The sequence below is a fragment of the Anolis carolinensis genome, chromosome 4 (genome assembly GCF_035594765.1).
Source record: "Anolis carolinensis isolate JA03-04 chromosome 4, rAnoCar3.1.pri, whole genome shotgun sequence".
Taxonomy (NCBI): Eukaryota; Metazoa; Chordata; class Lepidosauria; order Squamata; family Dactyloidae; genus Anolis; species Anolis carolinensis.
The window spans coordinates 153,373,339-153,400,886 of record NC_085844.1 but is presented as its reverse complement, the minus strand read 5'-3'; the positions used below and the strand labels follow the sequence as shown (position 1 = coordinate 153,400,886).

Below are 27,548 nucleotides of genomic sequence, written 5' to 3'. Positions count from 1 at the left end.
AAACATTAGTTCAACTGCAGAATTGTAGTCTTTCCCTATCTCCAGTCAGGCTTAGTGACCTGGTGTCTGGAAGATACCATTGTGACTACTAGACAGAATGGGGGAGGGCATTGTGCCCTCCCAATACAAGATCTTGTCACCACATGATACATCTTTATTCTCAAGACAATATATCCCTGCCTGTTATATTCTCAGTCCCATTTCATTTGTGAGCAGGAAGGCAACTACTGTGATTTTCATGACTGCAGAAGTGAAAGGATGACTGTCCACTCCATCCATCCCTGAAAACTCCTTGTAACACAGCCAGGTCCCTGACTGGGAAGGATTTTTGCCACTACATTTTGTTTGTCATGGCAAGAATACTGTTAGGCTTCAGCGTCAGCCATTGTTGGTTTTATTTTATGGTTTGTTTATGAATGTCACAGTCGATCAGTTGCAAGATGTGTTTTTGGGATGTGTTGCCTCAGTCTATTTTGGGATGTGTTGCCTCAGTTCTTCAGATTCTGAACTATAAAATGTCATGCTTTTTTTCTCTGTTGGCACACACTTCAAGCCTGCTGTTAAATAATAATAAGCACAATACACTTTATAAGGCAAGCAAACTTTGATAAGTTAGTAGTCCATTGATTGAAACTACCCATCTTTGTGGCTGACGTTAACATCTTTGTGGCGCATTGGGTTAAACCCTTGTGCCGGCAGGACTACTGACCAACAGGTTGGCGGTTCAAATCCAGGGAGAGCGGGTGAGCTCCCAATGTCAGCTCCCTCATGCGGAGACATGAGAGAATCCTCCCACAAGGATGGTAAAACATCAAACACCCAGGCATCTCCTGGGCAGCGTCCTTGCAGACATCCAATTCACCCACACCAGAAGCGACTTGCAGTTTCTCAAGTCACTGCTAACATGAAAAAGTGTTAAACATATCTTTCTATAGCTAATACAGTAAAGTCTCACTTATCCAAGCTAAAGGGCCAGCCGAACCTTGGATAAGCGAATATCTTGGATAATAAGGAGGGATTAAGGAAAAGCTTATTAAACATCAAATTAGGTTATGATTTTACAAATTAAGCACCAAAACATCATGTTATACAACAATTTTGACCAAAAAAGTAGTTCAGTATGCAGTAATGTTATGTTGTAATTACTGTATTTACGAATTTAGAACCAAAATATCATGATATATTGAAAACATTGACTGCAAAAATGGCTTGGATAATCCAGAACCTTGGATAAGCGAGTCTTGGATAAGTGAGACTCTACTGTACTAACAAATCTTAGCAGTACAGGTCTGTCCAAGTTGCAGCCATGTGGATTACTAGAAAAGCATATCAACATGTGTAATGATTGAAGTGCATTGGTAATGGCCTTAGAAAGCTTATGCAATTATTCGTAAGTGCCTAAGAAGTTTGCAAACCTATTATATTGTTCTGGTCCTTCAGCTGTACCATGACCAATGAGATATATTATCATGTAATGTGATAAATCTGTCCCTTTGTAATTTGCTGTGGATCATAGCATTAGGCATTGAGTGCTTTAAATGAGCACCCAGACTAGAATGTTACCCAGAATGTAATAGTTGTTTGAACTGAATATTATGAGTTGGTGGACATTCACATAAAATTTATATGTGGTACGACAAAGCATAGTATTGCTTTTAAGTGTTTTTTTTTTACTTGCAATTTTTTCGTAATATCACAGGCAGCGTTTACAGCAGCTATTTGAAGAGGAGGATTAGATGAGGAATTGACCTTTAAGTCGCAGTCATGAGGTAGTTTGCTTAAAAATTGCAGTGTTGAATTGGCCATTATGTTCAACAGGTTTCTGTGGAGATTGAAACTCAACAACATGAAATAAGTTTATTTTCTGTTACAGCGATGCCTCTAACTTTGAATTACTGCTTAAAGCTAAGATTTTTTAAAAATCTATTTTTAAATATTAAATTGTCAAATTGGTTAGAGACATTACTCAGAAATATAGATCAGCACAAAATGTATTACGGAGACCTGGCTGGACGAGATGGGAGGAGTTAATTTCACCCAGCTCTGCCCACCAGGTTACTCCATACAGCACCAGCCGAGATCTGGAGGGAGGGGAGGTGGGGTCGTGGTGGTCTATAAGGATTCCATCCCCTGACCAGGTGCCCCGTCCCACAGTCGACCATGTTTGAATGTGTCCACCTGAGGGTGGGAGACTGGGACAGGTTAGGGATTCTGATAGTGTACCGACCACCCCGCTGCACTACAGTCTCCCTGCCTGAGCTAGTTGAGGTGGTCTCAGGCCTGGCATTGGAGTCCCGGCGGCTCATAGTGCTGGGGGACTTCAATGTCCATGCCGAGACCAACCTCTCAGGTGCGGCTCAGGACTTCATGGCCGCCATGGCAACCATGGGGCTGTCCCAATTAGTAACAGGCCCCACCCACAGTGCAGGACACACACTGGACTTGGTCTTCTGTCAGGGATGGGAGGAAGGTGGCGGTGTGGAGGAGCTCACCGTCACTCCATTGCCAAGGACCGACCATCACCTGATCAGGTTTAGACTTACTGCGCCCTCCAACCTCTGCAGGGGTGGTGGACCTATTAAAATGGTCCGCCCCAGGAGACTTATGGATCCAGAAGGATTCCCTGAGGGCTCTTGGGGAATTTCCTGCCTCCTCGGCAGGTGATCCTGTTGATGCTCTGGTCTCTCTCTGGAATGGAGAGATGACTAGGGCAATAGACACGATCGCTCCGGAGCATCTCCTCTCAAGTAACCGAGCTAAACCAACTCCTTGGTTTACTGAGGAGCTGGCAGCGATGAAGTGAAAGAAGAGGGAACTAGAGTGCGTGTGGTGATCAGAGTATAACGAGTCAGACCGAACACGGCTAGGCTCCTATCTTAGGGCATATGCCACGGCAATCAAAACCACAAGGAGAGTCCACCTTGCGGCCAATATTGTGTCCGCACAGAACCGTCCGGCGGTGCTGTTCCATGTCATCAGAGGGTTGTTAACTCCCACCAATCAAGGTGGGAGCCCTGATAACTTGGCAGCCCACTGTGAAGCATTTGCTCGGTTCTTTGCGGACAAAGTCGCTCTGATCCGCTCCGACTTTGACACCATATTAACGGCAGTATCTGAGGATGTAATGAGTGCACCTGTTTGTCCAGTTTTGTTGGATTCATTTCAATTGGTTGAGCTCGAGGATGTGGACAAGATCCTTGGAGAGGCAGGACCGACGACATGCATCCTGGACCCCTGCCCATCCTGGCTGGTGAGAGAAACCAGAGGGGGTTTGGCCGAGTGGGTGAAGGTGGTGGTGAATGCCTCCCTTCGGGAGGGCAAGTTTCCAGCGAGCCTAAAAATGGCTGTGATCAAGCCGCTGTTGAAAAAGCCATCATTGGATCCCACTCAATTCGGAATCTTTCGGCCTATTTCCAGTCTCCCCTATTTGGGCAAGGTCTTGGAACATGTGGTTGCTTCGCAGCTCCAGGGATTCTTGGTTGACACTGATTTTCTGGATCCGGCGCAGTCTGGCTTCAGGCCGGGGCATGGTACCGAGACAGCCTTGGTCGCCTTAGTCGATGATCTTCGCCGGAAACTGGACAGGGGGAGTGCGTCCCTGCTGGTTCTGCTGGACCTCTCAGCGGCCTTCGATACCGTCGATCATGGTATCCTTCTGGGACGCCTCGCGGGAATGGGACTTGGAGGTACTGTTTTGCAGTGGCTCCACTCATTCCTGGAGGGTCGGTCCCAGATGGTGTCATTGGGGGATGCCTGCTTGACCCCACAACCGTTGACTTGTGGGGTCCCGCAGGGCTCTGTATTGTCTCCCATGTTGTTTAACATCTACATGAAGCCGCTGGGAGAGATCATCAGGAGTTTCGGGGTCCGGTGCCATCTGTACGCAGATGATGTCCAGCTCTGTCACTCTTTCCCACCTGTCACTAAAGAGGCTGTTCAGGTCCTGAACCGGTGCTTGGCCGCTGTATCGGACTGGATGAGGGCCAACAAATTGAAATTGAATCCAGACAAGACAGAGGTCTTCCTGGTCAGTCGGAAGGCCAAACAGGGTATAGGGTTACAGCCTGTGCTGGATGGGGTCACACTCCCCCGAAGGTGCGCAATCTGGGGGTGATCCTAGACTCATCGTTGAGCCTGGAATCCCCGGGTCTCAGCGGTGGCTAGGGGAGCCTTCGCACAATTAAAACTTGTGCGCCAGCTGCGACCGTACCTTGGGAAGCCGGACTTGGCCACGGTAGTCCACGCTCTTGTTACATCCCGTTTAGACTACTGCAGCACACTCTACGTGGGGCTGCCTTTGAAGACTGTTCGGAAGCTTCAATTAGTCCAACGGGAGGCTGCCAGGTTAATAACTGGAGCGGCGTTCAGGGAGCGTACCACTCCTCTGTTATGGTTGCCAATTAGCTACTGAGCACAATTCAAGGTGCTGGCTTTAGCCTATAAAGCTCTAAACGGTTCTGGCCCAGCTTATCTGTCCAAACGTGTCTCCCGCTACGACCCACCTCAAAACTTAAGATCGTCAGATGAGGCCCTGCTTGCGGTCCTGTCAGCCTCACAGGTGCAGCTGGCGGGGACGAGAGACAGGGCCTTTTCAGTAGTGGCTCCCCGCCTATGGAACGCCCTCCCCATTGAAGTCAGGCAGGCTCCCTCCCTCCTGTCTTTCCGAAAGAGAACAAAAACATGCTTATGGGACCAGGCATTTGAGCACGAGTAGCAGCAAAAATGAGATATGAATATATGACCTACTGACAGACCCCACCTGGACATGGAAAGCGCCTTAAATGCATATTTAAATGTATAATTATGTCTATTTTAATGTATATTCTTAATTTTATTGTAATTTTTAATCTTGATGGATTTTTAAATTTGATGAAAACTGTTTTTTGATGTGTATGTTTATATTGTAAGCCGCCCTGAGTCCCCTGATGGGTGAGAAGGGCGGGGTAGAAATGATTTAATAAAATAAATAATTAATAAATAAATATAATATATTGTAGGACTTTGAACTTGGCATTTGGCCATTTAGTATTAGTAAAATGTGTGTTTCTTTCTTTGAATTTTATATTTAATATTTTGCATCTAGTACATGTAGATATCCTTGCCAATAAATACTTGAGCATGTTTCATTTTTCTGTGAATCAGTGAAGCAACACAGCAATGGTATGCATTGAAAGAAAAACAATGTACTTCATTCCTTGCCATCTATATTCTGCAGTGTACAGTACATCTTTCTCCAAACAGTATAGACTGTCACATATGTATGCTGGGCGGGGGTCACACAGAAAATAAACTAAGTGCAAGCATGACAACAAAATTATAAAGTCAAAAATAAGTTTGTGATGAAGTGAAGAGCAAAGCGGCAAATTCTGAAGAATAAATCATGATCATTTTTAAAGTGCATGTTCTACTGAGTTCTTAGAAGTATACTCTTTTAATGCAGACATGCAAGCATTTATATATTATTTTTAATAAAAGCACTGCAAAATATGAGCCAGGTTGTAGAGATCTAAAGTTGTTTAGCTGTTTATAATAGTTTTGAAATAGTTGTTTTATGAATTTTGCATCTGATCACTATTCAGCATTTATAAAAAACACATTTAAAGTTTAAAGCATTTGGGGAAGCAGGTAGGATCAACATTTTTTATTTAAAAAGCAGTTCTTACACATATATTCCATTTTTAACATGTATTTTACTGAAAGAAAGGCTTTAATGAGAAACTGCTGAAAGTTCCATAACAAACAGCATATATGCATTTAAATAATGATAAACACGATTTAATTTACTAATTAGGAAATAGTTCTTGCTGCTGATTGTAAAGCTTTGTATCATGCTGTTCAGCCATCTAGGAACCGAAATCCCTTACATATTCTGTCTTCCTTTGGTCCTGTTGAAAAGATAACAATCATTTTAACATAAAGATCTTTTACAGGTTATGTTGATGTTGGTGGCTTAGACTGGCCACATAATGCTTTGTGAACTAGGACCCCAGACTGTAAAAAAGAGATTCAGTTTAAATGGTTTACTGCTCGTCCCTGAGCAGGCATATCAAGAAACTTGCAGATTTAGCAAATGAATAGCCTTACTTCACAGATCCCACAAGGATGGTAAAAAAACATTAAAAAAAAACACCAGGGCATCCCCTGGGCAACGTCCTTGCAGACGGCCAATTTTATGTTCTTTACTTACAGTGTTGGGGAGGGTGGGTGTGTATGTGGACAGGCCAGTATATTGTCCTACATAATTGACACGGAAGCAGTTTTAAAACATTTTCCTGTTTAAAAAACCCTAATATATAAATTGGAAAACAAGCATGGATATCTGGAAGGAATGTTTGAAATTTCACCCATCTCAATGCAATTTTATTCATTTCAGATTGTGTGCTTTTCACTATGAGAAATTTCATTCACACAAGTTGAACACTTCTTATCTGGCGTTCTGAAATGCTCCAGAATCCAAAATTGCCCACAGGGATAGCTGAAATAGTGATACCTTTTCCTTTCTAATCGTTCAGTGTACACAAACTTTGTTTCATGAACATTTTTTTAAAAAACTATTGTATAAAATTACCTTCAGGCTATGTGTATAAGAAACATAAATGAATTTCATGTTTAGACTTTGGTTCCATGTCCAAAGTGCCTCATTGTGTATACGTGTTCTTACCATACATCAAGGGAACCACTGACCGCATAGGCAAACTGATGAAGAAGCACAACCTACAAACTATCTACAGACCCACAAAGAAAATCCAACAAATGCTACGGTCAGCGAAAGACAAGAGGGATCCTCTCTCCTCTGCAGGAGTCTACCGGATACCATGCAACTGTGGACAAGTATACATAGGAACCACCAAACGCAGCACCCAAACAAGAATCAAAGAACATGAAAGGCACTGCAGACTAATTCAACCAGAGAAATCAGCCATAGCAGAGCACTTGATGAACTAGCCTGGACACAGTATATTATTTGACAACACAGAAATGCTGGACACTCCAACAACTATCATGTCAGACTACTCAGAGAAGCCATTGAAATCCACAAGCATGTGGACAACTTCAACAGAAAGGAGGAAACCATGAAAATGAACAAAATCTGGCTACCAGTATTAAAAAACTCTAAAATCAAAACAGTAGATGGGAACCAACACTCTGAGGGCAGAGGAGCCCCAAGGACGGCTAGTGACTGATCAAAGGATGCCCCCCAGGCAAGAGACAAAACCTTTCCAATGCTAATTAGGGTGATTAATTGAAACATTAATGCTGGCTTCCCAGTGACAAAGGACTCTTGCCACACCCTGGACTCTCCACAGATAAATATTTTTTTCCTTTCCTTGCCTAGTTTATCCATACCTCACAACCTCTGAGGATGCCTGCCATAGATGTGGGCGAAACGTCAGGAGAGAATACTTCTGGAACATGGCCACACAGCCCGAAAGACCTACAACAGCCTTATTTCAGGAGTCATGTTTGGCCATACTATAAACATGAATCTCTAGCAGTTAGAAGATCATAAATGCAGCCTATGATCTCGTAACTATAGAACAGAGTGATAGCCAATGTTTTTATATAGCAGAAGTCACTCTTTTTTTAAAAAAAAAAGTCATCTTGGTATTGCTTGCATCTTGCGGGTGCAAACTTTTAAAGGTATTCTTCATAGTGCTCTTAATGATTAAATTTTAATGAAGAGGAGTTTTTTGTTTTTTTGTTTTTGCTGGAATGGGAAAACAGTTAATGAATAGTTAATGAATAAAGATGATAAGACAAGCCTGTCATTGACACCATTATCCTTAGAAGGGAACTAGAGAGTCTATTAACATAACCTGTAGTTTAGTTAATCTCAGGCACAACTAAGATCTGTTTTATGGCTTGGAAATATTCTTGAAGGTAGTTAGTGCTAACAGGCAAGAATATAGTTTGCTTTTTAATTAGGCCTACAATGTGTATGCATAGGCCTCTCTGGCTGACAAAGGTCAATCTGTTTGTTCTTCTTAATTAACAGGCACTTAAACAGTGCCACTAGAATGCTATCTCTAACATTCCTGACATAAGAAGTTAATGGCTTAAGCATTAGACATGTAATCTACAACAAATACTCACTAGAGCTTGCCCATAGTATGCATGCAGAACATTAAAAGGTATGCTGAATCATTCTCAGATGGGTTCTGAGTTGTGGTTAGCACCTCTTCCATGGACGAGTTTAAAAAATCCAGCTAATATTACCACTGCTGTAAATGGGAACCCAGATTTCCCCCTTTCTCTAGTGCTATGTGCCTCACTGTTCCAGAGAATATCCCAAACCTCCAAATGGTGTGAGAGAGGGGAAAAAACTGCGAAAATTACCTTTTTATCAGTAGGAGCATCCTGTTAGCAGAGGGCCGCTTACAAATCTCTTTATTAAATGGGACTTTATCAGCATTTCTCAGAAATGCCCTTCACAATAATGTTTTTGGTCAAATCCTCCAGCACTATTAATAGCAAAAAAAGTGTCCTGGAAATATTTTTAGATTATCACTTGACATAACCTTCCCGAACCCCACTTACCATTGGGAAGAAGAAGGGTCAAACAAAGCAGCTGGGATCAACAGAGATCCATTCCTCTGTCAGTCAAGAAACAGCTGCCTGGCCGTCTGAGCCTCTATTGTGAGTGATCTCTGCCTTGGCAGGTGGAAGAAGGGCCGTATTGCAAATTCCCCTCACACTGGAGATCACTTGTATGAGGAAGGTGAGAACTTCAGGCAGCTGCCTCCTGATTGACTGGTATGGGTCCTTCTGTTAATCTCGGCAACTGCTTATTAGTAAGTGGACAGTCACTGGGATTGACAGAAGGATCGATCCCATTTTCACAGTCCCAACATAGCCCCTGAACAGCCCTTATATTCTACATTTGCCTACAGGATTCAAGTCAGTATTTTTAAATATTACTTATTTAATTGTTTCACACCTGCTTTATTTGAAGGCCATGTGGGTTCTTTTGTGGGGTCACAGTTGGTGAAGGATATCCCAGATATTGAACAGTGTTACCCTTGTGCGGATGAAATGAAAGAAAACACAATAAGTGTGTGTGTGTGTGTGTGTGTGTGTGTGTGTGATTTTTACAAATATGAGCGAAATTGACTATTCCTAATTTATTAAAATATTCAGGAAATTTTGGAAGTACGTTTTGCTTTTCATAGAAATTGGTTGATATCAACAAAACAATAATGGAAAAATTGACAAATTCTCTTTTCTGCTGCAAAGATTCATTAAATAATATTGTTTAAATGTATTTTTGGCCCAGCTTATCTGTCCAAACGTGTCTCCCGCTACGACCCACCTCAAAACTTAAGATCGTCAGATGAGGCCCTGCTTGCGGTCCTGTCAGCCTCACAGGTGCAGCTGGCGGGGACGAGAGACAGGGCCTTTTCAGTAGTGGCTCCCCGCCTATGGAACGCCCTCCCCATTGAAGTCAGGCAGGCTCCCTCCCTCCTGTCTTTCCGAAAGAGAACAAAAACATGCTTATGGGACCAGGCATTTGAGCACGAGTAGCAGCAAAAATGAGATATGAATATATGACCTACTGACAGACCCCACCTGGACATGGAAAGCGCCTTAAATGCATATTTAAATGTATAATTATGTCTATTTTAATGTATATTCTTAATTTTATTGTAATTTTTAATCTTGATGGATTTTTAAATTTGATGAAAACTGTTTTTTGATGTGTATGTTTATATTGTAAGCCGCCCTGAGTCCCCTGATGGGTGAGAAGGGCGGGGTAGAAATGATTTAATAAAATAAATAATTAATAAATAAATATAATATATTGTAGGACTTTGAACTTGGCATTTGGCCATTTAGTATTAGTAAAATGTGTGTTTCTTTCTTTGAATTTTATATTTAATATTTTGCATCTAGTACATGTAGATATCCTTGCCAATAAATACTTGAGCATGTTTCATTTTTCTGTGAATCAGTGAAGCAACACAGCAATGGTATGCATTGAAAGAAAAACAATGTACTTCATTCCTTGCCATCTATATTCTGCAGTGTACAGTACATCTTTCTCCAAACAGTATAGACTGTCACATATGTATGCTGGGCGGGGGTCACACAGAAAATAAACTAAGTGCAAGCATGACAACAAAATTATAAAGTCAAAAATAAGTTTGTGATGAAGTGAAGAGCAAAGCGGCAAATTCTGAAGAATAAATCATGATCATTTTTAAAGTGCATGTTCTACTGAGTTCTTAGAAGTATACTCTTTTAATGCAGACATGCAAGCATTTATATATTATTTTTAATAAAAGCACTGCAAAATATGAGCCAGGTTGTAGAGATCTAAAGTTGTTTAGCTGTTTATAATAGTTTTGAAATAGTTGTTTTATGAATTTTGCATCTGATCACTATTCAGCATTTATAAAAAACACATTTAAAGTTTAAAGCATTTGGGGAAGCAGGTAGGATCAACATTTTTTATTTAAAAAGCAGTTCTTACACATATATTCCATTTTTAACATGTATTTTACTGAAAGAAAGGCTTTAATGAGAAACTGCTGAAAGTTCCATAACAAACAGCATATATGCATTTAAATAATGATAAACACGATTTAATTTACTAATTAGGAAATAGTTCTTGCTGCTGATTGTAAAGCTTTGTATCATGCTGTTCAGCCATCTAGGAACCGAAATCCCTTACATATTCTGTCTTCCTTTGGTCCTGTTGAAAAGATAACAATCATTTTAACATAAAGATCTTTTACAGGTTATGTTGATGTTGGTGGCTTAGACTGGCCACATAATGCTTTGTGAACTAGGACCCCAGACTGTAAAAAAGAGATTCAGTTTAAATGGTTTACTGCTCGTCCCTGAGCAGGCATATCAAGAAACTTGCAGATTTAGCAAATGAATAGCCTTACTTCACAGATCCCACAAGGATGGTAAAAAAACATTAAAAAAAAACACCAGGGCATCCCCTGGGCAACGTCCTTGCAGACGGCCAATTTTATGTTCTTTACTTACAGTGTTGGGGAGGGTGGGTGTGTATGTGGACAGGCCAGTATATTGTCCTACATAATTGACACGGAAGCAGTTTTAAAACATTTTCCTGTTTAAAAAACCCTAATATATAAATTGGAAAACAAGCATGGATATCTGGAAGGAATGTTTGAAATTTCACCCATCTCAATGCAATTTTATTCATTTCAGATTGTGTGCTTTTCACTATGAGAAATTTCATTCACACAAGTTGAACACTTCTTATCTGGCGTTCTGAAATGCTCCAGAATCCAAAATTGCCCACAGGGATAGCTGAAATAGTGATACCTTTTCCTTTCTAATCGTTCAGTGTACACAAACTTTGTTTCATGAACATTTTTTTAAAAAACTATTGTATAAAATTACCTTCAGGCTATGTGTATAAGAAACATAAATGAATTTCATGTTTAGACTTTGGTTCCATGTCCAAAGTGCCTCATTGTGTATACGTGTTCTTACCATACATCAAGGGAACCACTGACCGCATAGGCAAACTGATGAAGAAGCACAACCTACAAACTATCTACAGACCCACAAAGAAAATCCAACAAATGCTACGGTCAGCGAAAGACAAGAGGGATCCTCTCTCCTCTGCAGGAGTCTACCGGATACCATGCAACTGTGGACAAGTATACATAGGAACCACCAAACGCAGCACCCAAACAAGAATCAAAGAACATGAAAGGCACTGCAGACTAATTCAACCAGAGAAATCAGCCATAGCAGAGCACTTGATGAACTAGCCTGGACACAGTATATTATTTGACAACACAGAAATGCTGGACACTCCAACAACTATCATGTCAGACTACTCAGAGAAGCCATTGAAATCCACAAGCATGTGGACAACTTCAACAGAAAGGAGGAAACCATGAAAATGAACAAAATCTGGCTACCAGTATTAAAAAACTCTAAAATCAAAACAGTAGATGGGAACCAACACTCTGAGGGCAGAGGAGCCCCAAGGACGGCTAGTGACTGATCAAAGGATGCCCCCCAGGCAAGAGACAAAACCTTTCCAATGCTAATTAGGGTGATTAATTGAAACATTAATGCTGGCTTCCCAGTGACAAAGGACTCTTGCCACACCCTGGACTCTCCACAGATAAATATTTTTTTCCTTTCCTTGCCTAGTTTATCCATACCTCACAACCTCTGAGGATGCCTGCCATAGATGTGGGCGAAACGTCAGGAGAGAATACTTCTGGAACATGGCCACACAGCCCGAAAGACCTACAACAGCCTTATTTCAGGAGTCATGTTTGGCCATACTATAAACATGAATCTCTAGCAGTTAGAAGATCATAAATGCAGCCTATGATCTCGTAACTATAGAACAGAGTGATAGCCAATGTTTTTATATAGCAGAAGTCACTCTTTTTTTAAAAAAAAAAGTCATCTTGGTATTGCTTGCATCTTGCGGGTGCAAACTTTTAAAGGTATTCTTCATAGTGCTCTTAATGATTAAATTTTAATGAAGAGGAGTTTTTTGTTTTTTTGTTTTTGCTGGAATGGGAAAACAGTTAATGAATAGTTAATGAATAAAGATGATAAGACAAGCCTGTCATTGACACCATTATCCTTAGAAGGGAACTAGAGAGTCTATTAACATAACCTGTAGTTTAGTTAATCTCAGGCACAACTAAGATCTGTTTTATGGCTTGGAAATATTCTTGAAGGTAGTTAGTGCTAACAGGCAAGAATATAGTTTGCTTTTTAATTAGGCCTACAATGTGTATGCATAGGCCTCTCTGGCTGACAAAGGTCAATCTGTTTGTTCTTCTTAATTAACAGGCACTTAAACAGTGCCACTAGAATGCTATCTCTAACATTCCTGACATAAGAAGTTAATGGCTTAAGCATTAGACATGTAATCTACAACAAATACTCACTAGAGCTTGCCCATAGTATGCATGCAGAACATTAAAAGGTATGCTGAATCATTCTCAGATGGGTTCTGAGTTGTGGTTAGCACCTCTTCCATGGACGAGTTTAAAAAATCCAGCTAATATTACCACTGCTGTAAATGGGAACCCAGATTTCCCCCTTTCTCTAGTGCTATGTGCCTCACTGTTCCAGAGAATATCCCAAACCTCCAAATGGTGTGAGAGAGGGGAAAAAACTGCGAAAATTACCTTTTTATCAGTAGGAGCATCCTGTTAGCAGAGGGCCGCTTACAAATCTCTTTATTAAATGGGACTTTATCAGCATTTCTCAGAAATGCCCTTCACAATAATGTTTTTGGTCAAATCCTCCAGCACTATTAATAGCAAAAAAAGTGTCCTGGAAATATTTTTAGATTATCACTTGACATAACCTTCCCGAACCCCACTTACCATTGGGAAGAAGAAGGGTCAAACAAAGCAGCTGGGATCAACAGAGATCCATTCCTCTGTCAGTCAAGAAACAGCTGCCTGGCCGTCTGAGCCTCTATTGTGAGTGATCTCTGCCTTGGCAGGTGGAAGAAGGGCCGTATTGCAAATTCCCCTCACACTGGAGATCACTTGTATGAGGAAGGTGAGAACTTCAGGCAGCTGCCTCCTGATTGACTGGTATGGGTCCTTCTGTTAATCTCGGCAACTGCTTATTAGTAAGTGGACAGTCACTGGGATTGACAGAAGGATCGATCCCATTTTCACAGTCCCAACATAGCCCCTGAACAGCCCTTATATTCTACATTTGCCTACAGGATTCAAGTCAGTATTTTTAAATATTACTTATTTAATTGTTTCACACCTGCTTTATTTGAAGGCCATGTGGGTTCTTTTGTGGGGTCACAGTTGGTGAAGGATATCCCAGATATTGAACAGTGTTACCCTTGTGCGGATGAAATGAAAGAAAACACAATAAGTGTGTGTGTGTGTGTGTGTGTGTGTGTGTGTGTGTGTGATTTTTACAAATATGAGCGAAATTGACTATTCCTAATTTATTAAAATATTCAGGAAATTTTGGAAGTACGTTTTGCTTTTCATAGAAATTGGTTGATATCAACAAAACAATAATGGAAAAATTGACAAATTCTCTTTTCTGCTGCAAAGATTCATTAAATAATATTGTTTAAATGTATTTTGGCCCTTCTTTTCTTTTATTTTTAAAAACTGTAAGTTTTCTTTTAATTTTTCATTTTACATCTGTATGTATACTTTGTATCTGTGAAATATACATATTTCTTTTTGTCTTTTTAATGAATCAGAGAATATATAATAAATTTGATAGAATTAGAAGATTAGTTGTTGATTCTAACATATGGTTGATATGCCTGTAATTCACAGATTGTCCCAGAACTCCAGATACACCAAACAGTGATCCTCGTTTTCCTACTAACAACAGGCTAATGGCCTTAAAAAAACAGTTGGATATAGAATTGAAAGTAAAACAGGGAGCTGAGAACATGATCCATATGTATTCAAATGGTCCATCAAAGGTAAGACATATAAGAGGCCATAATTTGTTTTTTTAATTTATACTGATGATCAGATGCACTTCATGCTTGATTGCAACAAGATTTCATATTTATCCTGCTTTAAAATTGTCAATTTAGAATATGTTCGTAACAGTTTGAAAGGCTGTTATAAAATGTTGATTTGGATAGCATATCTAAAATAATTTGCATAAGTGTGCTCAAAGAATCATGCTGCATTGAAGCATAATTTGTATGAGCTTCTTGACTCTTGGTATCATGGAAAGTAGAAATCCTATGTGGGTTTGCTTCCTTTGAAGGAATATTTCAATTGAAAATCATAGAGGATTATAATGTAATATGCTTTTTCTTTGTTGCTTTTCATGTCCCCATACCATGTTATCAAATGCCTAATGATTAAAACATATGTACACACAGACATTGGAAATGTCACAAACTCATAAATAGTGCACATCATTAGGCATAACTTGGAATCTGGATCTGTTATATAGAAAAAAGTGCTAAAGATATGCAGGTTACTGCAAAGGTGCCAGATGAATTACAGGGACTGGGTGTTGGCAGTTCAAATTTCTTCCTGATGGCTCACTGACCTTTCTGAAACTCAGCTTGTAGTTTTTGAGGCACTATTTCAATTGTACATGCTAAATTACACTGTTAATCTTAGGATAGCAGTTCTAATGTAGAAGGAAGCAATTTCCTCCAAGTTCATGATAATCTTCCATCATTAAAAGGAGATTTCCTACCTCTTAACTGTGTATTATGTGTGAATAATTATTTTCCTAATTTGTGGACATTTCTTGGACACTCTATTATAGATAGAGATATTTTGTTTAAAATATTGTTGTGATTTATTTGTGGAATCAGTGGGTGCCTATAACTACTTTCAGGAATTTCAGCCATGAGTGAATGTTTCAAATATCACCATAGGCTGCATAAAATGCTTGGATTATGCACTGAAAGATATAATGTCACATTTTTGTTTAGGTTTGTATTTTGATTTTGCAACAATGTTGGTAAATATTGTGAATTTTCATTGTCTTCTACTTTCTTGGATAGCACTTTGTTGGATAGCACATTAGTGCATCTCTGTCTTCTGGAAGTATTCTTGTTAGGTTAAAATACAGTAAGTAGAACTAGTGTTTATTTGATGTTGAGTTCAGAAAACTGGGTGAAAATGTAGATAGGAAAATGAGAAAGGAGACTTCAAAATGTTTTGCATAGCAGTCTGAATTCCCATTCATGTGCTGACATGAACACACAGATTACTGTTGTTTGGATCTCACATGTGAATTCAGATTTTAAGAACACATTTGTTTTTCCTTTTCAGGATAGAAAGCTGCTTGCAGCAGCTCAACAATTGCTTCAGGACAGCAAGACAAAAATTGAAGTTATAAGGATGCAGATTCTTCAAGCAGTCCAGACAAATGAATTGGCTTTTGATAATGGTAAAGCATTAAATAGACTATCCTGAAACTGTTGTTAGAATCTTGTTTATTTTTCAATTCAAATATCCTTGGGACTTTCAAGAAAGATACAAGGTTGAAGCTACAGCATCAGCTAATGCAAGCAGCCTTTCTTCCTTCCCCATTTATTGCAGAAGGGAAGGGGATTGTATGTTCTTATATTCTGTAACAGGCTTGTGTGCACACAACCACTTGGACTAGTTGTAATCTTTCAGGGCTGTTTTTATTCTATAGTCCCCATTGTTGGTAACTAATTCTCACTTCGTGGCAAATATCTCTGGTTTGTCCAAATACATCAGAGGTGGCGGTAGGGGATGTAGGAGAATCTGCTTTATTATATCTGGTTAGTTTCTCCTCTTAGATAGAAGTTTGATTTATGCAGATAAATACTATCTTCATTCATGAACAGACTACCAATGCGATGTTTCTTCATGTTCTTGGTCACAATTCTAAATGTTCTTAAAACATGTGCCAGCCCATTTATATATAACTAGCTGTGCCCGGCCACGCGTTGCTGTGGCGTTGTCTGGTGGTGTTGGTGAGAAATTGTTGAGGTGGTGGTGGTATCGAATGTCTGTTGTATGGGTGTCTTTATGTTTAGTATGCATTTGGTTGTTTGTGTACTGTGAAAGTGGTGAGGGTAGAGGGGGTCTATGTCCCTGTGTAGTATTGTATAGTATTTATATGTTGTCCATGTGTTGCGAATGCTTGGATTGTGTCCTGCTGCATAGTAGGAAGGGTTGGGCTGGATGGCCCTTAGGGTTCTCTGCAAACTCTTGGATTCTATGTTTCTGTTATTATTATCATCATCATCATCATCATCATTATTATGTAGAGGCTGGATGACCATCTGTCAGGAGTGCTTGCATTGTGTCCTCCTGCATGGTAGAAGGAAGTTGATCTGGATGATCCTTAGGGGTCGCTTCAAACCTTAGGATTGTATGATGTTGTTGTTATTATTATTATTATTATTATTAGTAGTAGTAGTAGTAGTAGTAGTAGTAGTATTGAGAGGCTGGGTGGCCATCTGTTGGGAGTGCTTGGATTGTATTGTCCAATGGCAGAATTGGGTTGGACTGGATGGCCTTTGGGGTCTCTCCTAACTGTCTGATTGTATGATTCAATTTGTATTATTATTGTTGAGATATTGGATGGCCATCTGTCAGGAGTGCTTGGTTTGTGTCGTCCTGCATGGTAGAAGGAAGTTGAACTGGATGATCCTTAGGGGTGTCTCCTAACCTTATGATTGTATGTTGTTGTTGTTGTTGTTGTTGTTGTTGTTGTTGTTATTGTTATTATTATTATTATTGAGAGGCTGGGTGGCCATCTGTTGGGTGTGCTTGGATTGTGTCCTCCATGGCAGAATTGGGTTGGACTGGATTACCACAGTAATTATTTCATATTACAGTAGAATCTCACTTATCCAACATTCGCGTATCCAATGTTCTGGATTATCCAACACAGTCTGCCTTTTAGTAGTCAATGTTTTTGTAGTCAATGTTTTAAATTCATTGTGATATTTTGGTGGTAAATTTGTAAATACAGTAATTACTACATAGCATTACTGCGCATGGAGCTACTTTTTCTGTCAAATTTGTTGTATAACATGGCTTTTGGCAGCAGAGAAAGGGGGAAGGGTCTGGACAGCAAGGAAAAAAGTCTAGGCAGTGAGGGAGGTGGGGGGAAAGTTATGTGCCCTGTAAGTATGTGGCTGTTGTTGCTGCTGTTTCCGGCAACTCAAAACTTTAATTTCCCTCCATTTCTCAGGAGGAGGAAATAGCAGGAAGCAGGAAGCAGGATGATAGTGAACCCCCTCACTATCACCCGTGGAGCCCCAAGGGCTTCACAGAGCACAGTTTGAGAACCCCTGCATTAATACAGAGTATTAGCTTGCCTGGGCAGCCTGATAGGTTCTTATTGTTTTGTTCAGATGGTCCAGTGCATTTAAAATTTGACATATGGAATGCTGGCACAAATGACTTTGTTGTGATAATAAATCAGATGTCAAAAGAGATGTGGTGGAATAGACGCCAGACTTCTTCTCTGTTGTAGTCATCTTATTATGTTGGATATCTCAATAAATTCAAGACCTCCTTCCTATTTGAATTGATTTAAACATGAGCCAGAGAAAGAATAGGGTACTGTATGATACAGAGAAGGAAAGTAAAATTCTGAGAGGTGCTGTGGCTCAGTTGATAGACAAAAAAGAAAAGCAATTACAGTATGAGTATGCAGATTTTTCATAGTTTGGAAACAGGTGTTTAAAAAATTGTAGATATTTTTCTATAAATCACAAAGAAAAGGGGGGCAGTTTAACTTAATAGTCACAAAAATGCATTTCTTCATTCGCTGTAAATCTGACCCACTTAAGTTATAAAAAGTGGGAAAGCCCCTTAAGTATGTTAACTTTTAGACTTCTGTTCAGCAGTTAAATATAGGAATTGTTTGGCTCGCCAGAAGTTGGGTGCAAATAACTTCAGTCCTATTAAGCATAGACAATGGTGAAGTATCCTCAGAGCTGCAGCCCAGTAACTTTGGGAAAATTTTAAGTTTCTTCATCCCTGAAATGCAGACTAGAGCATGAATAAAACAACACTTCCAACAACTGAGAGCCACAAGCTCGCCATCCTTGCTCTTATATAATTGTCAAGGTAGAGCTTTTTTTAATTGAAAAAATTGTGTGCATACTGTAAAGGGAAAGGGACTAAATTAGAAGAATTTTTCAGATGCTCTGTAGAGAAAAAAGAAATGTGATCATTTGGAGGTAACAACATAATCCAAGTCACTAAAAGCAATTGTAGTAACAAAAAATATATACGTTTTGGACTTAATGAACTGTGTAATATCAGATGCTTCTGTATTTCCTTCCTTGGCCCTTTCAATCCAGGCACTCATATCGTATGTTAGAGAGACTGCCCAGCAGCATTAATATAGTCACAACAGCCAACATGAGGAAGTCGAATGCCATGACACTACTTCCATTCAGTTACACAGTCATTTGTAACTATATTAAGAATGGTTGCCTAATTACAGAGCCACTCCTTCTCTGAACCCCAAGTAAAGCAAGGAGCTTCTGGAGCAAAATTATCTGCAAAGATAGGGCAGGCATGACTCACTCTGGCACAAGTCAGATCTCTTTTGCTTCCTTAGCAAACTTGATTGCAGTTAATGTATTTGGTATCCAACTACCCTTTCTCATTCTTGTACTAATCTATAAAGTGCTTTTAAATATTAAAGAAAAACTAAATAGTACTTGAATGTGCGCTAAATACTTCTATATGTTCTTCATATGTAGAAAAGCCTGTGATAAGTCCTCTTGAGCTTCGAATGGAAGAACTGCGGCATCATTTTAGGATAGAATATGCAGTAGCAGAAGGAGCTAAAAATGTGATGAAGTTGCTCGGATCTGGGAAAGTAACTGACAGAAAAGCACTCTCAGAGGTACTTTTAACATAATAAATGACTGTTGTGTTAAAGCTGTTGCATTTAAGGTATAATTTTACCTTTTATTTTTTTCCTGTTTGAACAAGGCTCAAGCAAGATTTAATGAATCAAGTCAAAAGCTGGACCTTTTAAAGTATTCATTAGAACAAAGACTAAATGAACTCCCTAAAAATCATCCCAAAAGCAGTATTATTATAGAAGAGCTTTCGCTTGTTTCATCACCAACACTAAGTCCACGACAGAGCACAATATCTACACAGAATCAGTACAGTACACTGTCCAAACCAGCAGCTTTAACAGGTTTGTTGTGTTCTTTGGCTTGTCATGTTGATTTTTCTTTCTTTCTTTTCCTCTCATTAAAAACATGTGGAAATTATTCAGTCTTTGCATTTACAGTATGTCTTTCAAATACAAATGGCATAGAAAAATGATTTTTGAAAAAACATTTAAATTAATAGATAATTTACTAAAATGTGTATTTTTGTTGAAATTTGATGTGGAAGAAGAGAAATTAGTATATGATAAAATGGGTTACATTTTTGTCCATAATATGCAGGTTAATTAATGGGAAAATAAGGGGTCTAAGAAATTGAAATTTGTTATACCGCATGTTATGACCTTGAAAAAGAAGGATTTCAACATTCTCAGGGGGAAAAGCTTGATAAAATTTATAGATTTAGCAGAATTTGACAGATTATTTGATTTGTAATTGAAAAATCTGTTGAGAACATTTCTCAAAGCTAGAAGCCTTTTATAGACCTCATAGAAAAAATGACTTCATAACTTTCGTATTGATGATTAGAAAGAGTAGGTTATTGAAAGAAAATATTATTTGGAAATTTTGGGGAGAGAACCATGAATAATTATGTGTACATAATTATCAAAATGCAAATTGGCAGTGTCTTTTTCTTTTCTTTTCTCTTATTTTCACACTGTACTCTTGAACTTTTATTTTATTTTTAACTTTTTTTGTTTCTCATCTTTGTAATGTTTAATGTATTTTAAAATTTTCCATAAATTTATTATTAAAAATGTATTTTTTAGATGTTAGATTAATTGTTGTCTGCACTAATTGCACGATCTCAATCATCCTTCTTTAAAGCTGTATTTTACTTTATAAAGTTTATATTTTTTAGTGGCAGAAGTTTTAAGATGAATTTTCTACTGTCTTACATTTTTTTCATAGTGAGAATGAGCTGATAAATTCATCCTGTAGTTTGACAAGCTGAAAAGAGTTCAGTTTTTTTGCTCCTGGTATCAGTGGCTGTGACTTTCCATGGACAGATTTTGAATCAACATGTTGGAATTCTTGATCATGATTTTCAAAATGCTTTGTAAACAGGCATACCACTGTTCTTTAACATCACATTTGTAGATAAAGTGCTTGAAAACTGAGATGTCACAGAGGACAATATTGGACAAGGTGTTAGAACTGTAGTGTGCTCGTAATCTAATGCCACTGCATGTTGGTGAAAATTTTCTTTTTCCAAATGGGAGATTTTAACAAAACATTAAAACTTTGCTAATAACACAAAGAGAGGATTTCATACAGCAGCAGTCCATAAAAATGCATCTCCCATTTACTTGTGCTAATGGGTTTTCTAGATTAAAGTAATTAAATACAAGAAATTAAGAGTTGGTATTCCACAAGAATAAATGTCTGCGCAGGGGTTATGAAAGTTGAAACTATATCGTCCAGCAGTTCCTCTCGACAGTCTGTATGTGCATCTGTAATTGCAGCGCTTCATAAAGAAAATAAATTCCAAGATATCTCATATGCTTAATGAAGATCTTAAATATATCCCTGTAGAGTTTATTTGCTAACTTGAAGCAGGTGTTGAATAAAAACTCTGCTCCTAATATGTTGTTTACTAAATTATTTAATAAACAACCAAATTAGAAGCGCTAGCACAGCTGTTCACTTGTGTTTTCCAAAATGACTTTAGTTTTTAAGCTGAAGTTGTAGCAGAATGTGTGTGTGCATGTGCGTACACTTACACACACCATTCCTGGTCAAATACATAGGAGCATATTTGTAAATTACTGCAGTATTTCACAATAGGAATATATAAAGGGAATTGTATACATTGATTTCCTTTCTTTACTGTAAATGTCAAAAATGTAATACATAAGAGAAACAAACTGCATGTTTTAAAAGTTATGGGTAATGCTATAAAAGCTGTTGACATGTGAAAGGGATCACATTTGGTCAAAGCTTCTTGAATAAGTGTTTCGTTAAAGATGCAGCCTCTTTTGATGATATATAACAAAAAAACCCTCTTATTGTGGAACTCGAGTTTGACCATATGTAGAACAGAGCCCTTGAAATCCACAGCTAAGTCCATGGCTAACCTAAGTCTAATTGATTTCCATGCACCTGCTCTCATGAAGTCTGGAACCATCTCATATATCAGAATCCTTGTAGTCACATATGCTGGAGCAGCCCTCGATGACACCAGAATAAATACTTGGGAGATATTGCACAAGAAGATATGCATGTACCTTCCACAGGTACAAACTGGAAGCCAGACAACTTCCCTCCCCTCAATCACTGAGTAGCCACAAACGTGCACTCAGATGTTGTTGAGCTGTCACTGCACAGATATGGGAGAAGGAGTGTTGTGGTCAACGGACATTGCTTTTTCTTTCCTCCGTGCCTGCACTCCTTTGACCAGTCATTGTAGGTGAGATATCTGTATCTTTGGACCCTCTAGTTACCACTGCACAAGTGCTGAAGAATGAACAGTTTTAACCTGTTCCAGCCACCAGCAATTCAGTAAGTACTTGGCCATAGTCTCCATGTAAGAAATTAGGTTTCTTATCGGCAACACCTTTTGTAATACTCCTGAGCTCTCGTGCCACTGCCATTTAGGGACTAATATATTTGTGGATGTTCACACTGTACTAGAGATAGGAGTCAAGACAACCCAGTCTTTTTTTTTTCTTTTCCTTTAGGTACTTTGGAAGTTAGATTAATGGGTTGCCAAGATATTCTGGAGAATGTCCCTGGTCGATCAAAAGCCACCTCCATAACTCTGCCTGGATGCAGCCCAAGTGAAGCCAGATCATCTTTCATGAGTCGAACAAGCAAAAGTAAAAGTGCAAGTAGCCGAAATCTGCTGAAAACAGATGACTTATCCAGTTTAGTATCTTTTCCTCTTTTCTAAACAGACTTTCCTGAAGCCTTTTAAGAGTGAATATGTGTAAAATTTGATATTAATTGTACTTGTTTATAATGAGAATATTCAAGCACCTGAGGTCATTAAAGCTGAGGTCTTGAGCAAGCTTCTTGTTTCAGTATACACCTGACTTGAAAGGCATTGTTTCAGAATGTCAGTAGTAATACTGTAATAAGAGAATGATATAAAGTGTATTGGGTTTGATTCTGAATGAGCTAGGCTAAAATGGAAGTGGAATAGCAACAGCACCCCAAAATATTATTCTTATGATTTCAATGCAAAGTCTAGAACTTGTGCCACTTCAGTCTTTCAGCTGTTTGAGGTGGAACTAGCCATTGGATTTAGATAATCCTCTAAGGTCTCCCCACTGAGCAACTGACAGGAAGAAATAATTGGCTTTTTTTTATATAAGGACAAGCCCACCCGCCCCCCAATGTGCTACATTTACACACACATGGATAAGGCCCAAAATTTTTAATGTTTTGGATTGAAAGTGGTTTGTTTTTGTATTTAATTTTCATGTAAACAACCTAAAATTTTTGAAGGTGATATAATACATTTGTTTCTGTGGTTCTTTCAATACCGGAGGCAGAAGATCTCAAAGCCTCTGCTGCCCTTTTCACTTCCCTATCCAGGCCACCTAATAGTACCAGAAGAATGGTAGATACAAGGAGATGAGGCATTTAGCTTTGACATTGCAGCAGTCCTTGAGGGTCGTGTTAAACTGCTTTTTGGTGATGTTTCATGTGGCAGTTTTTAAGGACATAATGTAACATCTTGGTGGAACCAGGTCTGTTCAAGAAGAGGTGTGTAGCTTCAGAACAAGAATGAACAGAATCCAAACTTCACTTGCACCTGATAGTTTTGAAAATTTCAAACTCAGTTTTCTTTTCCCCTCCTAATTTGGAAAGTTCAGTACTGTTACAGATTGTTACTAAATAAGTGTAAGGTAAGAAAAGAAACTAAGCAGATTTGGAAGTGTTTACTGTAAAATGGTAATAGACTCTTGTTAGGCAATTGTGTGTGTTCGTATCATTCCAGCCATGTAATCAGTCCTTGCCTGGGCTGTTGTTTCTGGTAAAGCCTCTTAAAATTCTAAGCTGAGTTTGTGTAATTTACTTACAGACGAAATCTGTGCTGTTTTGAAGTTGGACAATACTGTGGTTGATCAAACTAGCTGGAAGCCTATTTCCAATCAGTCATGGGATCAGAAATTTACACTGGAACTTGACAGAGTAAGAATCTGTTTATAATGTTAACTGTGATTTCCATCTTCGTAACTTAGTTTAATATATCTGTATGCACAAAGAGATCCTGATGTGAATCCTAACTTCTCTTCCCTGAATGGTAGAGCTTTTTTTTGCCCCCCCCCCTTTTCTTCAACAGCCCTATATCCCTTTTAAAACTCTGCTCCTGAGGGATAAGAAATTGGTTTTCCATAAACCTGTCCGGTGCCCTTAATAAGGCATGATCTGATTAGCATAATAGTTTGACTTGTGATTACTAAAAACTTTCTAGCAATAGTTTGATTAGAATATTTACTTCTTTATGATAACCAAAAGACTTAACAGATGGTATACAAATACATTCTGACTTTCCAAGCTTGAAGGTAAAAAGAAGGAAGTCACCACTTGTTTGAAAGCAAAACAAACATGAATCACAGGTTTAGTTCTACTTTCGATTTGACTTTCCCCACACATTGAATTCACATGTTGATATTGCTTTGATTTATTACATGTAATTTGGGGGAAGGTATTTTATTGCCTTCTTCTGTTCACAAATCAATAAAACATATGTACTGTCATGCACATTTCATAAAAATAATCGCCTCAAAAATCCAGTTCAATTTTGAAACTGCCAAGCTTATCAACTATTGTATTGGCATCTGTTCATTGTTAATACTCAATTGTATGAAAAAATTGTCTTTTAAAATAGAAATGAACATGCTTTCATAGAAAAAAATAGAAAATTTAATTCAGTATTGGCAAAAATGTTCCAGAAGTTACTTGGTAAATGTAGGAGGATGCCCACATGAGCAGACACACATTCCATTTGGAGAAGAGCACCTTCTCCAAATGGCTCAGGGCATGGTGTTATATTTTGTGACAAAATCCACATCATTGGCTTACCGTGTGTTGATATGCATGTGCATTTCATGAATATAGGTAGTTGGCATTACCTTCCTCTGAAATCCCACCTGCTATTCTTTGGTGGTCCCCCTTCCAAATACTAACCAAACCAGACCCTGCTTGGCTTCCAAGATCAGATAGAATCTGTTGCTTTCAGAGTATTTAGACACAGTATATCTTAGCAATATTAATTTCTTCTTATCAAAGGTTAAATGAAGGTAAAAATAGGGAAAAGTTGTTTCAGTTCACAATATAAACCAGTGTTTCCCCAACTCTGGTCTTCCAGGTGTTTTGGACTTCAGCTCTCAGGCTCTCTGATCATTTGCCAAAGCAGTTGGGGCTTCTGAGAGTTGAAGTCCAAATGTCCAGAGGACTAGAGTTTTAAGAATCACTGGTCTATAAAGACTGAAATCATGTCTACATTTACTTCACAGTAAGCCCTATTCAACACAGTGAGAGTTACTTCTGAGAAAGGAATCTAATCAAAGCTGAAACATTCATACCTTTGAAAATTTAGGCAAATGCAAAACAAAATTAAAAACCATACTTGGATTTAAATGGAAGTGTTGTCAAGTAGATCATATGTCTACAGATTTAGGGAAAACACTAACAAAATCAGCACTGGCATATTGGAAAAATATGAATTGAGTATGGCATCTGAAATATGGTAATAGAAAGTATATTCTTCTGTTAGATAAGCTCATGTCATAGATTTTTTGAAATTGAGAATAAAAGTTCAGGCTCCATATCTAGCCAAGGAAATATTTTTAAAGCTATTTCCTCACCACCCAATTTGTTGTTATATTGCTATTTTCACAGACTGCCAGATGGTTTGTGTAAGTGAAATCAAATTGATATTTTGCTAAAGCACACAAATTATTCTAAGACTTGATATAGCTTTTTTTATTCCAAAAATAAGATTGTTAATATATGTGATTTCTTTTAAAATAATAGTATCAACTGATTTTAAGTTGGCATGCCAAGTAGTATCATCCAAGCTAAAATCAATACTGCGCAAGCATTTATGTGCCACTAAGTTTAGGGCAAGAGAAGTGTGTTTGAGTTCCTTGAAATATAGTGGAACCAAATAATGATCTGGACACTTAATTCCCATTGATTTAATCTTCAACTTTCACTGGAACATCTGTATAGCATGGAGAAAGTCTGGGTGTTGGAGCCAATTGGCATATGCAAACCAGCTCCTGTCACACAATGACAACGTGAACTAGATTGCAAATGGAGATTGAGGCCATTGCAATGATTAAAATTGTTGCCATATGATCCAGTGATGAGATGTGATCATGTGGCATAGAAAGATGAAAACCTGTTTGCATTTGTAAATTGAAATGTCAGCTGCCTTTGTTTCATTCGATATCAAAATACATATAACACAGCCGCAGTACCTAGTACATCAGCCCTTTGAGAATTAAACTACTTAGAGTATTTGTTCTGACTGTATTGAGCTTGTTACAAGTGGTTCTGGAAAGCAGTATTTTATCTTGTGGAATAATATATTTTATGAATCGTGTTTTGTGAAATTAATTGTTTAAAGTAAATTTTATTGAATCAGTATATTGGTATTTTGTAAGTGTTTCAAATAGCCAAGGAACACATTATTGGAGTTTTGCAAAAGGCTCTTGTGAAAATATCTATAGAAATACTAGATAGAGTTCTCTGAAAATAACGTGAAAGAAGCCCTTATCACTTTATTTATAAGTTGATGAGATTGGGAAAAAAAAAGGGGGATTCTTCTATGGTCCCTTCAGATTCATCTTGAAGGCTATGGTTGCCTTCAAAGGGCTGTTGAATCCATGGACAGAGAATCCGTGGATACAGAAGAGCAACTATATATTTTTACATAGCAGTCTGTGCTTTTTAGTTTCTATCCAGTTTGGGACCCCAGATGTTATTGAACAACAACTCCCATCACTTGATTATTTGCCACATGGACGGGATAATGGGAATTGTACTTGTGGCTCTGAGATTGGGGGAAAGATAAAGAACATTTTAATGTAAGACATACCTACAAGCCTTGTATCTAAATTTAAATCCCACTATCCTGATGAAACAACAAACTGCAGCCTCCTAGATGTTACTGTATCCCAGATCCCATCTGCTCTAATCATGAGGTCTAATAATGAAGAAAACCAGTTGTAGTCCCAACATCTGGAGGAACATATAAAATGACTTGGTGGGCAAGATTCAGGCTTCAGTCCTTGATTTTGATGCATGTCTTCAATAGGTGTCAATGCATATGTTACGTAAAGTATCAAAGTCAATTCAATAACACTTGAACCTACCATTAAGTGAACTATATGACAAACCAATGAATTGATTATAAACTGTATTGTCGAAATTGATTATAAACTGTTCCTAGAATAGATGGTGTTTGTATGGAATATTTCCCATTGAGCAATTCAGTCTGTAGCAACTACCCAAATTTAATATTTATGTGTCATCTCCTTTCAGTCACGAGAATTAGAAATTTCTGTGTATTGGCGTGACTGGCGATCTCTCTGTGCAGTGAAATTTCTGAGGTTAGAAGACTTCTTAGACAACCAACGGCATGGCATGTGTCTGTATCTGGAACCCCAGGGTACTCTCTTTGCAGAGGTAAGAGCCAGTATTTTTTAAAAAAACATTGAAGGTCATGAATAAGTTTTAAAATTCCTTGTTTTGAAAGTGAGTATATCTTGTTTAAATTACAGGTCACATTTTTTAACCCAGTTATTGAAAGAAGACCAAAACTTCAAAGACAAAAGAAAATTTTCTCCAAGCAGCAAGGTAACAAGATTTGATGGGTATAGACATTGAATGGAAATGCCAACATTTTGTGTAAAGATGTTTGTTAAGACGTGTTAAGATAGGTGTTAAATAGTGAAATCCATTTTCAAAAAAGAAT

The 27,548-nt window shown here is 38.4% G+C and overlaps 1 protein-coding gene and 1 non-coding gene across 2 annotated transcripts in view; both read left to right on the top strand.

The window, feature by feature from the left end:
* pkn2 (protein kinase N2) overlaps positions 1 to 27,548 on the top strand; it is a 79,874-nt gene that overhangs the window by 35,758 nt on the left and 16,568 nt on the right. Inside the window, exons 3-10 of the mRNA XM_062978039.1 lie at positions 14,283 to 14,434; positions 15,759 to 15,876; positions 19,190 to 19,335; positions 19,425 to 19,638; positions 22,294 to 22,479; positions 23,643 to 23,752; positions 27,116 to 27,259; positions 27,355 to 27,430. Coding sequence (XP_062834109.1) covers positions 14,283 to 14,434; positions 15,759 to 15,876; positions 19,190 to 19,335; positions 19,425 to 19,638; positions 22,294 to 22,479; positions 23,643 to 23,752; positions 27,116 to 27,259; positions 27,355 to 27,430 — 1,146 coding nt within the window. The remainder of the gene's footprint in view (positions 1 to 14,282; positions 14,435 to 15,758; positions 15,877 to 19,189; positions 19,336 to 19,424; positions 19,639 to 22,293; positions 22,480 to 23,642; positions 23,753 to 27,115; positions 27,260 to 27,354; positions 27,431 to 27,548) is intronic.
* On the top strand, positions 8,755 to 8,832 carry mir5398 (microRNA mir-5398). Its single transcript, NR_129999.1, has one exon. It is a non-coding gene; the product is annotated as a microRNA mir-5398 (primary transcript).